At 38.7% G+C, this 16,253-nt stretch overlaps 1 protein-coding gene across 6 annotated transcripts in view; it reads right to left on the bottom strand.

Moving 5' to 3' along the window:
• stxbp5a (syntaxin binding protein 5a (tomosyn)) overlaps nt 1-16,253 on the bottom strand; it is a 236,745-nt gene that overhangs the window by 213,512 nt on the left and 6,980 nt on the right. For all 6 annotated transcript variants that reach the window (XM_043696459.1, XM_043696460.1, XM_043696462.1 and 3 more), the window contains exon 2: nt 15,787-15,884. In XM_043696459.1, the coding sequence (XP_043552394.1) occupies nt 15,787-15,884 (98 nt within the window). The remainder of the gene's footprint in view (nt 1-15,786; nt 15,885-16,253) is intronic.

The raw sequence follows: 16,253 nt of genomic DNA, 5'->3' as shown, positions 1-16,253 counted from the left end.
GGGTGACCTTATAGAGGTTTACAAAATTATGAGGGGCATGGCTAGGATAAATAGGCAAAGTCTTTTCCCTGGGGTCGGGGAGTCCAGAACTACAGAGCATAGGTTTAGGGTGAGAGGGGAAAGATATAAAAGAGACCTAAGGGGCAAACTTTTCACACAGAGGGTGGTATGGGTATGGAATGAGCTGCTAGAGGATGTGGCGGAGGCTGGTACAATTGCAACATTTAAGAGGCATTTGGATGGGTATATGAATAGGAAGGGTTTGGAGGGATATGGGCGGGGTGCTGGCAGGTCAGACTAGATTGGGTTGGGATATCTGGTCAGCATGGACGGGTTGGACCGAAGGGTCTGTTTCCATGCTGTACATCTCTATGACTCCATGCTCTTGATTTTTCCTTACTCTTTTCTTGTTTACAAGAAGAAAAGAAACATTTCACTACTGAGACTAAGATGTCACCACCTATTTCACCCACCCAAGAATCTTAGCTAATCTCCTTGCAAGGAAATTAGATACTTATACCCCAATATAGAGAATTGGGTCAATTTGATTCAGACCAGCTGCTGTCCCATGCACGAGCAACTATATCACCACCGGTGGAAGTCATATTCCACCAAACTATTTAATTACTTATTCATTAAAAATTTGATGACCTGGCTCCAAATTTTCAGTCTTCTCTCCATATTATACCAGGCATAAACTTCCTTTAAAATCCACCAGTCTGGATGGCCAATCTTAATAAATAAATCTTAAGACAACACATATTAACATAATTCAATATCAGTTAACAATTAGTGAATTTATTCAAAAAACTCAATTCACCAAACACACTTTACTCCATACAAATGCCACCATTTAGAATTCAAGAACAGCAAACTCCTTTAATTGGAAAAAATGATTACCATTGTTAAGTGTCAAAAATTTGATAGGAAGCTACATTAATGCCTATCTCAACCATTATCTGACCATCAATAAATCATCTTCACTCGAAGCTCGTTCGAACCCAAGACAGAAAGATGACTTTTCTAATTTTTGAAGTCTTGTAAATGGTGTCCTTGCATCCTCTGATCCTCTGTGTGCTCTCAAAGTTAAACAGCATCGGTTTTTTTTAAAGTCAGCATTCTTTTCTGCAATGAAGATTGATCACTATCTTAATTTAGTTTCCCAACCTCAAGAATCATTCCTGGCTATTCCCATAAATGGATCCAAATCAATTTTGAAATTGAACATCAAATTCCAGATGTGTTCACTGATCAGCATTACACTTGAAGCTCTTCTGATACGTAATCTAATGTCCTTCAAATGTAGCGTAATATCCATTATGCCTGGTAACTACTTCATGTTTACTAGGTCAGAGATCACTGCCAAATCTTCTCTACAAGTTTATACCAACAAAATGTAGTGTCATGTCATCCTTCCTTGATATTTTAATGGTGTTGATGCTTCAAATAATCTTGCTAAGTTACAAATGCTTCTTAAGTATTTCATATTAGTGGAACATTTAATTTGATTTCCTTGATTTTAGCATTTTCATTTTTAGGGGTTTATCAAAAAGCAGGAATAGCTAAATCACACAAGTTTCACCTCTTGAGAATAAGTTGGGGGGTGTGAGAGTACTTTTGACGGGGACTGGTGTTCATCATAGACACACCAGTCCACCTTAAAAAGCCCCTTTTTCATTCACAATGCATAAATGTATATTTCTTTTGCAATGAAAATCCATCTCCCATATCTCAAGTTCTTAGTCCAAGACACTGAACAACAATTCATGCCCTACTCGTCCATTCCTAAATGGAAGTAGCTTTGCATCACCAGTAAATTCAACATCAGTAAACAGAAAAGATCCCAGAACAAATCTAGGTGAAATTCCAATAACAAGTTCTCTTTCATAGATCAGTTTGCATTTATTATAAATTTTACAAAAAAAACCCAATGTCATTCATTATTTCACTGTGGATTGGATAAAAAATTTGCATAACATATAGAACACAGTGTATGAGGTAAAATAAAAAAAATTGCACCCAAGAATATACAATGTTTTCTATAATGATGTGCTATCATTTTAACACTTGTAACAAATTTATAAAGAAACATCTCCTCCAACTGTGGAATTTTGTTTAAGAAACATGCTTGGAGACCCAAGGCTGAATTGACATGTAATATGCATGTCAAATGCATACATAGATAATGTATTTAAATGGAAAGCTTGGAATGAATAAATGTTTGATCATAGAGTGGTTGAACTCCGTTGCATATTTTAAGGTAAAAATAAAGAACTTGTTAAAAATCCAGGGGTTTAGGGTAAGAGAGTGGTCTGGTTCGGTTCAAGTTAAAAAAAAACTAGTAGACATGATAGATCATCTTTTTCCTTCTACACTGTAAACTGCTATGGTTCTACTGTTCCAAGGAGTGTTAATATTGTGTAGCACATTAGACCAAACAACCAGTATAAAATAAAGGATTTTTTGTTAAAACATGCAGCACAGTGAATTATTCAGGTGTTATTCACTGACTTGAAAAAGAATGATGAGCTGCCTTCTTGAACCACTGTAGTTCATGTGATGTACGAACATCTACTATGCTCTTGGGAGGGAATTCCAGGACAATGAAGAAGCTGTGCTATCTTTCCAAGTCAGGATGATGAGAGAGACTTGGAAGGGATCTAGGAGGTAGTAATGTTCCCATGTATCTGTTACCTTTGCTTCCCTTGGTTTTAGAAGCTCGGTGTTTGGAAGGTGCTGCCAAAGGAGCCTTGGTGAGTCGTTACAGTGCATCTTGCTACCACTGCGCATCAGTGGTGGAAGGAGTAAAATGTTGACGGTGTTAAGGTGCCAATCAAGCTGGCTGCTGTGTCTTGGGGCAAACCTATGTTGTTGGAACTGCACCCATCCAACTAAGTGGAAAGATTTCCATCAAAATCTTGACTTGTGTTTTTTTTAAGATGCTGGACAGACTTTGAAGAGTCAGCTCGCAATTATGCACTGCACAATTTCTAGGTTCTGACCAGCACTTGTTGCTATAGTATATACTTATAATATGGCTGGTTAAGTTCAGTTTCTGGTAAATGGTAACTACCAGGATATTGCTGGTTCAGCAATGGTATGCCACTGAATATCAGGGAAAGATGTTTGGATTCTTTTTTATTGGAAATTGTCAAAGTAAAAATTGCTACTCAATATAGGAGCCTTTTATTGTACAACACACATGGGATTAGTGGTGGTATCTGGGTCATGGCAAAAATGGAGAAAACCAATTCATCCAAGTACTGAGGGAGGGGGCTGTACTGCATGGGATCATGGGAGCTAGAAGTATCAAACTGCATTGAATTCTATTTCATCCAAGCTGGGTAGTCCTAGAAATAAAGGAGTACAGTGGAGATGTCATATCGGGGCAGAGATGGCTGGGGGAAAGAGCAGAACCACAGATACAGATAATTGATAATGACAAAATTTTCCTAAGGAGTAGAAAGCAAGACTGAAATATTGTCATTATATTCTGTGGGGAGAACCAAGATGACTTGACCAATTTCAAGGTGAAAATCTGAGCTCAGGATTAAAATACTGTTTCAACATCCCAAGTCACCTGCACTCAGAATGAGCTTAAGATAAAAATCAAACTCTCAACTTCTCCAAAACGTCTCTCCCTCCCATCCATAGCACCTACCACTCCACTTTTGTATGTCTTTCATTTGCCTGATTGAGCGCAAATTTCTTTCTCTTCCAACAACCTCAATGTTTTTCATATCCATCCTCCTCTTCGGTCTCTCCTATCACTTCATGAGTTTCTATCTCTCCCACTTCCACTCTTAACACCGCTCTTCCTATATCTCCCACTATTACCCCTAGTTCCAATTAATGGATTAATCAGGAAGGAAAGAAGATCAGATACAATTAGAGTGAGGCTATAAAATGGAAGGTTTCAAATTCTAGGACAGGTAACAAACTGGGAATAGGGTTACAGATTGTCTCAAATTGGGAGAGGACAATAGGTCACCAATTCTTAAAAGCTGTCGTGACCCACCTAGGATTTAGCAACAATTCAACTTTTTTTAAAACAAAATATGATCATGCCCTACTGTCTTGAATAAATATGAAAACAAACAGCAGAATTAGAGGCATGTCTCTAATGAGAATATTGACATCACTAAAATCCAGAATCACAGATGATGTCAGATAATGGCCAAGAACTACAGCCAAGTGGAAGAGCTGTTTATTGATACTGAATGACACAGCAACTATAGAAAAGGTCTTCAGCAAAAACTTTATCGACAGAAGTCTGATTACAACACAGAGCAGTATTAACACAAACACCATTCACCTTCTGTATTCTTTAAACTCTTATCCAATTCTGCTTTAAATTATTTTATAATCGCAGATGTAATATCTTCTGATTAAATAGTTCATGTCAAGTCAGTAAAAATATGCCTAATTTGCCCTTTATACTTTTAATAGTTACACCAACCAGTGGAAGCAATCTTTCAACTGCTTACATTCGCCACAACTTTTGTAAATTTTGAAACCCATTACTCTCACCATCCCCAAACTTCTCTTCTACAAATAAAAGAGTCAATGCTTCAAACCTCACTTTGTAACTTAAATGTAACTTCCTGAGCACCAATGTAATAAATCTTCAGGTTACACTTTCTATAATGGATGCTGCAACTGAACACCAGAAATGAACAAACTACCAAAACTACTGTGTCTTAACCAAAATCACTTGAAATCTTTTAACTCCTTTTATATTCAGGTTCCTAATTAAAAAGCTCAGGTTACAGTTTGGTTTATACAACCATTTCTTCTTAACGCACATCTGTGCCTCTATTTCAATCCCCTGCAACTTAATATTCAATGGCAATCCAAGACATGATGTTATCCAGCAGATCGAATCAGCACATTGCACATGCCCCAGTTCTACATTTTGTACAAGATGGCCTCCTATGGCTTAATGGCCACCACCCCCTTATCCAAACTCTTTGGATTATCCCTTCATTTGAATGCGCGGAGAATTCATGAAGAAATTTATGTTGATTGCTTGTCATGCATATAACATAGTAGCCAGGTTTCCCCTTTCTTTCCTCAAATTTTTATAATTTCCATTCTTCAGTATTCTTCCACTGCATATGTCTCAATTATAACTTTTATTCTAATCTACTGATCCATGGACATACTGTTTTCTCCAGTCAAAATTTACTGTAATCTGCACCACAGCATCTCCGACAAATATCACCCATGACTAGCTTACAGTTTGGAAAAGTAAATAGAACATCAAGCAATCTGTACTCAGTCTTTTCCTATCCTACTAAAATTAGCTCATTTCTAGTCAAACCCGTTTATCATGAACGCCCTTTTTTAGCTTTATCAGTTCCAACACCAATCAAGTTATGGCATTGCTTCTCAAGTGATTTTCTCTTAAAATCATGACTCACTACTTCTGCTTTGTTACACAAAAGTCAAGCTTAACATACTGCACCTCCACTCCATTCCGGTGATTAAGTGATCTATAATTCACTACAGATTAGGTAACGATCCTTGTTTAACTCAACTCAGACTCTGAGAACAAAGACTGTCTGCTGCAGATCTGAAAACCACAAAGAAATGAGTGATAAGCACAAGGTGTTCGTTGGTATCTGTCAGCACAAAGAAAGCAGATGCCAAGGGCGGTTACAGAAAATTATGGGGCAGGAGGTGGCGGGGGAGGAGGAAGAGGAGATATGGTTCGGACAGTAACATTATCCAGAACACGAGACAGAAAACACAAACAGATTTCCCAGTACAATTTCTAAAGCAAGCAGTTGGAATTAAGGCTATACTGAGTTTGGAACTTGGTGACCCTCAGAACTGGAATTGAGCCCAGGTTCCTGACACTATGAGGCAGCAGGGTTAACCACTGTGTCACCATGCCACCCCATTTTACAGTAGTGTTTTGAGAAGATTTGTAGCTCAGGTTGAGGTTCTGTAAAGTAAGTTTGCTCACTGAGCTGGAAGGTTCATTTCCAGACGTTTCATCATACTCGGTAACATCAGTGAGCCTCCAGTGCAGCACTGGTGTTAGTGACCCTCTTTCTATTTGTGTTTAGATTTCCTTGGGTAACCAAAGGAAACCTAAACACAAATAGAGAGTGGGTCACTAACACCTGTGCTTCACTGGAGGCTCACTGATGTTACCTAGTATGATGATGAAACTTTTGAAAATGAACCTTCAGGCTCAGCGAGCAAACTTACATCCATTTTACAGTACGTCCAAAGATGTGCAGGTTAGGTGGATTGGTCATGCTAAATTATCCTGTAGTGTCTATGGATATGCAGGCTGAATGGGAAGTGCAGGGGATAGGGTGGTGTCAGGGTCCGGGTGGGATGCTCTGAAGGTTGGTGCAGAGTCGATGGGTCTTTTCACCTCCATCTGCAGTGTAGGGATAGTACGAACTGGTTAATAGTCTGAAGGCAGATGACTGCCCACGATCTAGAGTATTGAAATCATTAAGATTTAATGTTTTTTCAAAAGAAGGCACCTGTAGAAACTTAAATTTGGAAAACAGACCCCAGAAGTAGTAAAATGGATTGACAAATACTGAAGAAATGTTAGACATTAACGTCATTATACAAAAAGCAAGATAAAATGAAACTCTCAGCTACACAGAGAAATGGATTACTAAGGTTGAATGTAACCCATAGAAAAATCAAAGTTTATAAAGTGATGCAAGGAAACATGAGAACAGGATGAAATGGGAGAATCACAACTGATACTGTATTCAAAATCGGAAACAGGAAGTTTGAAAAGAAAATGAAGCCACTGAAGAATAAGTTGGACCTAACCACTCCAACTCCTTAGATTATGGCAAGATATATTTAATGGACTCTTCATATCAGGTTCCACAAAAGCTATAAATGCTGCTATAAATGAACAGATAAAGAGTACATGTTCTCTAGCAGTATTCAACTTAAATAAGCTGTAATTAGCCAAGCCTTTCAAGCTTACTGGTATTCTTCGAGATGCAATCCAATAGGAATATTGCCTATTAGGATAAATTGGACATGGAGCAGAGGTGCCATCTCAATGACAGCTAGAAGATAAACTATGTCAAGTTTGAGACTGTTTGGTCTGGGAAGAATTTCAGATTTATGTAAATATGTCTTTAGATTTAATTCCACCTAGCAAGGGTTAACTCACATCTGGTTCAATGAGTGGATTCATTAATTGGACGGGCCAAAGTAGCTAATAGATCTGTACTTCCCATATGATGATCAGTTTGAGATAATGATGTTTATTATCATACTGAACAAGTGAATTGGATGTAGTATTGAAATGGCTTCCATTTGTGGGTTGTACGATTCGAGCTAGTCAGACGGTCACAAACAAAGGGATGGTAGTTCAGATTGACCAGTGAACCAAGCCCCAGAGTATTGGGAGAGCAAAAATTGAGTTTTCTGGTTTATCACTTCCTTCCTTGAAACAAAAACTGCTTCAAATTCAAAACCACGTGCAAACAGTCAGTAAGGCAGTTAGCTTTCCAGAAGGTAACGTCAGCCAGTTCAGAAAATGCTAATTTGCAGTTAAGCTGGGCCTACACAAAGTGCTAATTTATCAAAAAAATTATTTTTGGAAGCTACAAGAGGAGTTAGAAAAGTGATAGAATTTTAATGAAAACTTCAATTTCAAATGAAATCTGTCATACATTTTGATTAGAAGACATTAGTTTAGTGTCCTCTAACTAAAATGTTAATGCTTTCCAGTAGACAGACAGCTTGCACATTGGAGTACAAGAGAAATCTCAGAACCTGACAGAAAATGATGGGTTTAATGTCCTCTAGGTCATATCAACTAACCACATTAGGAAGTACAAGTACACCCGATTACAAGGGACGCAGGATCCATTTAACAAGGACAACCAATAATAATGGATCCAAAATAAGCGTCTAAAGTAGATATGAAACTCATAATGAACTGTCAGAGAGGAAGTAGATAGTGAATTTGCAAATGGATCTATGCATGGACCCTTGTTCACCCCATTAGCAAGAGAAATAGCTAAGTCTGCTGACAATATATAAACATATAGGCAAGGGAATGGAGAAAAATCTTCAGTGGCACTTGGATAAATTTCACTCATGGGCCAGGATGTAGTAAATGGATTAAAATGTTGAACATGAAAGCATGCTATTTAATCACTGCGGGCAAAGAATTAAGAACAGGTCTTGATAGACGTCAGCCTATTTTAATTCAAACATTGAAAATCTGTGCATTCAGCACACTGTCACATGCAGACATCACATTTTGTTATAGATGCAAATGCTAGGTGCTTAATGTGCAGTTTGAAATTGATGAGCATATTGAAATATGTAAAGTTCTAATCTGATAGCAATTGCTGGAATCTAAAAGAGGATATATCCATTTTAGCAAATACAAATGTGTGTTACATAGTTAAGTTAACATATCTGGCCTTATAAAATTGCATAAGATCCATCTGAACCCTACACCTCCCCAATTCTGGTCTTTTACACACTTCCAATTCCCTTCATTTCAGACAGCTGTACATTCAGCTTTCAAGGATTTAAGCTCTGAAAATTGCCTTCCCCAAATCTCAGTGCCCCTCCCACCATTCAAGATGGTCTTTAAAAGATACTTCTGACCAAGTTTTTGATAATCTCCCTTCATAGCTCCTTGCCCAGTGATTTAGTATCATGTTTTTGTTTTACAATGCTTTAAAAGGTATTAAATGTAATTGCTAATAGAGTGCATACTGAAATCCTGGTTGCACAATATGTGCACCAAGGGCACTGCCAAAGTTGTCAGTTTTTGGCTAAAACGTGAACCAAGACCCCAAATACTGTCATGCAGAGATAAAATATTCTATGCGTGATTAAGTTCAGAGGAATTCACTTTGAGCCCCTCATCAAGATTATATACCAACATTATCACCAATATTAATACCCCAAAAAAAAATGACGTGCATGATCAAATGCAGTTTGTGCAGCTATACAGTGCCCCCCATTTCCCTATATCACAACAATAACTATATCAATAAACTTTCAGGATATGACAAGGCCATGAATCGCTCAACATAAATGGAAGTTATTTCCTTGTGTCAAATCATGGTGGTCACAGGCAACAGAAGACAGTATTGTCCCATATGCTTTAGTCCTCCATCTCGGGATTTATTACCACTTTAAATTCTCTTCCTCCTATTATTCTTCAACCCCTACTTATCTAATTCAAGATGCGTCACTTTCTGCATAACAATTACAGACAAGAAAAGCCATTGACCCATTGTAATTCATCCATCCAGAAATACCCACTGGATCAGAAGCTAATTACAGAACTCTTCGCTTCCAACTTAAATAAGGTTTCATTTTCTTCCTTCACATTAACATCTGTTCTCTCTGTGCTCTGTTCAATCCATTTTCCATAATAACTTGATTTCACTCCTAAAAAGTACAGTAGTTATTTGATTAGCTGGACAGCCACTAATTAGTCACTACAAGAGCAAGGAGAGGTTAAGAAAAATTTATTTCTGCAATAAATTAAGAGCACAAAATGGTTTCCAGAGTGTGGCTGAGAGAGAGGCCTTAGCATATTTTCTGTGAATATTTAAAGCAGAAAAAAAAAGTGTGTTTTGGGACAGGCCAAGACTGAGATTAGATTTGGACTGATTTGGAGGAGCTGGGGTTGGACTGAGGCGGACAAAATTAAAAATCACAACATCAGGTTATAGTCCAACAGGTTTATATGGAAGCACTAGCTTTTGAAGCACTACTTCTTCATCAAGTAGCTGTGAAGCAGGACCGTACGCCACAGAATATATTGCCACAGATTACAGTGTCATGCAGCTGAAAAGATATATTGAACAAACCTAGGTTGTTAAGTCTTTCACCTTTCAGAATGGGTTTGCTGGTTTTGGTTCTTTAATGTGTAAATCCCCGAACTACTTTTAAGTCACATTCTTAAGATAACTTAAGGTTTTATAACAAAAGGTGACATCGCAGCTCAGACAATGCATTAAAGGTGTGAGGTCAGAGTCTATCTGTATCCCAATCTTGAGTCAGACTGACTATTTCCAAAATGAAATTTACAAAATATTACATGGATTGACTGCCTGCAGCTTGGAGTGAGTGTGATGGGTTATAGGGGCGACATGGTGGCACAGTGGTTAGCACTGCTGCCTCACAGCGCCAGAGACCCGGGTTCAATTCCTGCCTCAGGCAACTGCCGCTGTGTGGAGTTTGCACATTCTCCCCATGTCTACATGGGTTTCCTCCGGGTGCTCTGGTTTCCTTCCACAGTCCAAAAAATGTGCAGGTTAGGTGCTAAATTGCCCGTAGTGTTAGGTGTAGGGGTAAATGTAGGGGAATGGGTCTGGGTGGGTTGCTCTTCAGAAGGTCGGTGTGGACTTGTTAGTTTCCACAGTAAGTAATCTAATCTAATCTTAAACCTGTGAGAGGGTGCGTGCATGGGTGAGTGTAGGGGTGTATGTGAATGCATATGAGAAGCCTACACACACACACATGTACACTCACTGTATCTCTCTCTCCGGCATGCGCAAACGCAAGTTTATGGGGTGAATTTGTATTTGCAGATACATTCTACTTTGCTCAAAAAAATGCAGAACCTGCAGGCAATGAGAGAACTTAGCTACGTTCGATACCCATGAGGATGGCATCAACCAGGATCTTGCATTCATGTCACACTTCAGGTGACCCCATTGCACTATATACACACACGCTTACTACTCTCACACTCACGCAAACCCTCTCGCATGCACACACAGTAGCAGAAAGATGACACAAATACAATTGAATGAATGGCCTCTTTCAATGGTGCAAACATCTATCCATCTAAAATTCTACTCACTTCCTTCAGAAGGATGAAGAATAATCTAGACTCCCAGAGCAGAGGAGTTTCGGTTCCACTGTTTTATTTTCCAGCTGAAATCAGCCAACCTACCTTTCAGCTACTCTTCAAGACTTCAATTGCGAAGTAACATACAGCAGTGACCTTAACACTTACCCATTCCAGTCTTTTCAACAATTACAACTTTACAGCACATGGCTACCCAGAAATGTCACAATTGGAGGGACATCCTACAATGACTCTCAGTCATGAGGCATTTTTAAAGTACAAAACTCAAATGGTGCTTAACAGAATTTCAGCAAGAGAAACTGGAGATGAAATAGCCACAAATAACTGTTCTAACAATTTCAGTAGGCAGAGCTGCAGAAATGTGTTGTGTGGTCTCAGTGATGAATAGGATTTGGCATTTGAATCTCAGACCAAGGTTAAACAAGATAGGGTCTCCAAAGTCCAGGTTTATAGATGAGAAGGTCAAAGTTGCAAGGAAGAACAAGCGTTTATTTGCTGACATTCACAATGATGTCAAGCAGGCCATTTGATTGTAGAGGTTTGATTGCAAGTCCTAGGTAGCACATGGCGCACTACCCATTCAGGCTGGTTTGATCCACTCCAACTATCTGTTCCATTGCAGTTTGACATCTTCAGCAGACTGATGGGAAGTAGGTGCAACCCCTGTCCTCACAACATATAGGAGCTGCGACGGTGTTGTTGGTGATGGTGAGAGGGAAAATGAGGAGATAGAAGCAAAGGAAGAGCAAGAAATGAAGATAGATAGACCTGCAAGTACATCTCCCAGCAGCCATATCCAAATCATAAAATCCTAAGAATGCACTAGCCTCTTACTTTTGGGATGTGAAACAAAGAGGGATGGGCAAGTAAAGGAGTATTGAAGTGGTGAGGAAAACACTAGTTATAATAATAAAAGGAATTTTATAAAAACAAAACCACATGCTGGCCAACTGATACAATGTGGAATTCTTTCATTTATATAGAGGTTATTATTTATCCAGCCACCACAACCAAATCACCCAATATATCAAAGTCATTTCAAACATATCTGTACTTTTAGTATGTTGAATATTATTTCAATTTACATAATTTTGCTTCACTCTGCCCCTCAGTTTCAAAATCCTAAAAGATGATGGTTTTAACACTTTATCCCAACATTAAACTTATTTTTCTTAATGTGATTCCAACATTATTCTTAAAATAGAATGATTTGAAGTTGGGAGAGCTTGGTAGGCTGTCAGAAATAGAAAAAGAGGCTTATAATATTTAATGTGCACAGACAGATTGCCAGCTTTCTAATCTGTGGCAAATAACTAACCAGGACGGTGCTGAATTAGCCAAGAAAGGAAATGAAATTAGTTGAAATAACATGTTTAAAAGAATCCAGCATGTTAATGATTGCCTTCCAATAAGCTGTGAAGTGTGCATGTTTTGCTTTGTCTTAAGACAGACTGGTCAAATGATGGCCGGGGAACACCACTCAAAATCCATGCTTACTCTGGAAAACCACCTCAAAAGATACCAAAGGCGCTCTCAATCTCGGAAATGATGTCCTGGCAAAGCCAGAGCCCTGGATCCCAAACCTATGGGCTCTCAAGCCAGTGAATCTGGGATCTGAGTGCACTCATGTCAGAGGCCCAGGGCCTTTAAAATTCAGTGCCCCAGCGCTCCAAACCACTGCACAAGTCAGTGCTTCCAGAATCCTAAACACTAAATGTGTGTAAGTGCTTCAAGTCCAATCAACAGTGAACTTTCAGTTTGGTGAGAGTTAATAAAAACCAGAATCAGTGCACATGGGCCCTGAACCCAAGTGCTGCTGAGCCCCCACCCATCCCTGGCATACACGAAAAGGTCCATTGAGAGGCATCAAATCCCATTTCATCAAACAAAAATCACAGCACGTATCTCTTCAGGAAATGGTGGAAAAGCAAGCCAAAAAAGCTTGTTGTTTCACATCATATGCTGCTCTCAACAGATCATTGACTAATTCAGTTAACTTTATGTGTAGCATCTCCTTTAAGGATAAAATAACATAACGGTTAAACTGTTTTGGCCACTTCACAAAGTGGCAGGATCAGATTTAAAATGAAGAGCATGAGAAACAAAAAAAAATTAAGAGTCAATTGGTCATGAAGGAGAAGAGAGAAAGTTCTGCATTGCACTGCATATGGAAAAATAAATCAAATTAAATTGAGAAAGGTTACATTATTTAGCAAACAAAATTAGTGGTGTGGAACCATTTTGGAGCTAAGCATTAGGAAAAGAAAAACAAAAGAAACAGAGTGTCATTTCAAGTAGATTTGAATGAATAATTTGCTTAAGGAGTAATTTTGAAGAATAAATTACTTAAAAATATATACAGATAATGAGTGCTCTTAGAAAAGAGATCAGATTAAAATTAACTGATTTCTTTTTCTTGTTTGGAGTTGAATCATATGGATGGGGTTGGCTTCAGCTTTAAATATTAAAAAGGATAAGATCTACGAAATGGAATTTTCAATTACAAAAGACATTCAGAAAAAAATTCTAACGGTCCGAGTATTGATCGCACATAGAACTATGATGCTCAGTGTCATAGCTAAACTTCGGTCAACACATTAGGACACCGGAACTGACAGTTCAGTAACGGCCAATGCATTTATGTAGTCCGTTTAATAGCAACTGGCATATGACTTTACTGCAGTGAAATATCTCAGAATACTTGTACATCTCTATGACTCTTATAATAGCATTGTTAAAAATTTGGTGTCACAAAGTCAAAATGGGAAAGCTGACTCAAAGCTTGGTCAAACCTGTGGGTTCTAAGAAGTGCCTTAAAAAGGAAGAAAAAGGCAAAGAAATGGTGCAGTTCAAGGAAGAAATTAGAGAACAGGGTCCATCAACCAAAGGAACAGCTTCTACCAGAGAAGTAATTTTTAAAAATCAGGATGCTCAAGAAGCAGATTCATAAGGATTAGATATCGCTGAATGTTGTGAAGCTGAAGGAGATTAGAGAGAGAGAAATCAGGGCAGGACCATGGAGGAACCTGAAGACATGGATAAAATATTTAAAATGGAAACTAATGAAAATAAAGAATACACTTGCTCACAGGTGAATGGGACTTGCTGGGAGTTTGGATACAGTCAGCTTTGGATAATATCATCAAGACGATGAAGGACAGAAAACGAAACATCAAAAAGGCAATAATAAGGATTTCAACTGAGGCCTGGTTGGACATTGTTTCAGAGCTGGAATTAGGTAATCTTGGCAATAGCTCACAGCTAATCTCAAGATTGAATATTTCGTCATGGTTGTGAATAGTCTGCTTCTGCTAATAGGGAGTTGGGGGGAATCAATGCCTAGGAAACCAAGTTTGTGCAGGGACCAAATACAACAGCTCTGGTCATCTCAATATCCAACAGGAGAAAACTGCTTTTCAAACAATTTTGGATGTCAGATAATTTAGAAACAGTGGAGTTTGAGATCTTGGAGAAGATTTGTGAAGACAGTGGAGTGTTGAAACAAGTGGTGATAAGAGAGTTAGCATCATTAACATGTCATCTGATGTTTTGAAGATGTTAACGATGGGGACAGCAGGAAGTAAAACATCCTAAACCATTTCAGGATTACTGAACAAAAATGGTCACGGAGTCATTCAAAAGAATGAAAGACAGGCATTCAAAAAGCATGGCCATATATGTAGATTTTAAGAAGAATTTCAAATTGGGAGAGAAAAGTGGAGAAGCAGATGGAAGCAGGTGGTTTTATGGACAGAGTTCCAGAATACCAGCTTTTGGCCATTGGGCAATAGTCAATGATAGCATAATGTAAATCAGAGATCCAGAATTGGAAGGGCACAAACCTCAAGTTTATAGCACTCAAGGCAGTTACAAGGATAGAAGGGGCAAGCCCATGAATGGACTGGGGCACAGGATGAGCATTTTCAAAATTCAAGTTAATCAAGAATAGAATTGATGAATGAATGAGGCTTGGTATAAATTAGAACATAGGTAGCAATAAAGAGGCTTCTTGATGACTCTATTCATCACCACAGACACACACATCCCTAGTTCCCATTTAACTACACAAGAAATTCACAAACTGATGCTTTCCTATTTTAATAATAGAACTGTGTGATTAATGACATATTTTATGACAAGCAACCAGAATCAGCCAGCCAAACAAATGAATTCAAGCTGGCCTAAGATTTCAATAATCCCAAAAATTTACTTTGAAGGAAAAACAAATTCCTGAGTTCACTACAACATTCCACTAGCCAGCCCATGCTGTAAATGCAAATACATCAATAGTGTAATATTTGAGTTCTATTATGTGAAACTACACCATAGAAGATTGTGAATAAATACTGCAGTCACAGGTGCAATCTTTTGCCATTCTGTTTTTTTATATAAAAGAGACGGCAAACAAAGCATGCTGCAATGCACACACAGTTGCAAAATATAACAAGGTACATTGCACATGATACACAGAGGGGGGCAGCTATATAGAGTCAGTCATAGATAGATATGACCAACCAGAACTGAACTACCAAAGCTTGTATATGCACAATATGTAACCGACAAAAGACAGGCCACACAGCTTAAAGTCTGACAACTGGAATCCATAATAAATACAAGGGTTAAGTCGTAGACTAATTGCTACACAACAGATGAACACAGAAATGACAAACAGATACAATGACAAGCCAAATGGCAAGGCATTACCTCCATTGACTGACAAGCAAAAAAGGATTTCTCCTGTATGTCTTCATTGCTGTAACAGGAGAAACGTAGCATGTCAATGGTCCATGCACCATTCAATGTCATCACTGTGCCAAAGAGGCAAGGGGACACAGAATGCGTTGCCAGCTCTTCCAGTGGATAAAACAAGGTACCAAGGGCACTACATGAAGCACCTGAAGCTCAGCAATGTTTCTCTGACAGTTGTTAAAGGATACAGTCGCAAAGATCCCGACTGAGTTCCAATTGCCAGGATTTTCTGCACTGGATCGAAAGCCATGGCTGAAGGCTGATATGGAAATCCATGACGAACCGTCTGACACAAATGGGAGCAAAATAACCCAAATACAATAGGGAGAAAATGGAGATTAACAGACGACAGAGAAACACAATCCAGGATAGAATTGGAAATAAACAGGACTAAATTGGGAATTAAACAGGAGGGGTTTAGGTTTTACCAGGCATGAAGAGAGAGTTCAGTTGGGGACTGAACAGCAATTTGGGGAGGGAATAAAGATGAGAGGTGTGGGAGCAGAGGTGGGGCATGGGTGCAAATAAAAATAATTTCAACAGGATCAGAGGGAAAAAAAAAATCCAAAGCTTGCACAAACTCAAAGACTGGGTTCAGCAAGAAGGCTGGCACGAATTGGGTGGTGGGGGGGCACTTTGGGAATGGAGAGAAGGG

This window comes from Chiloscyllium plagiosum, chromosome 9, assembly GCF_004010195.1.
Source record: "Chiloscyllium plagiosum isolate BGI_BamShark_2017 chromosome 9, ASM401019v2, whole genome shotgun sequence".
NCBI lineage: Eukaryota > Metazoa > Chordata > Chondrichthyes > Orectolobiformes > Hemiscylliidae > Chiloscyllium > Chiloscyllium plagiosum.
Note: the sequence above shows the minus strand (reverse complement) of the source record. Positions and strands in the feature narration are given on the sequence as shown.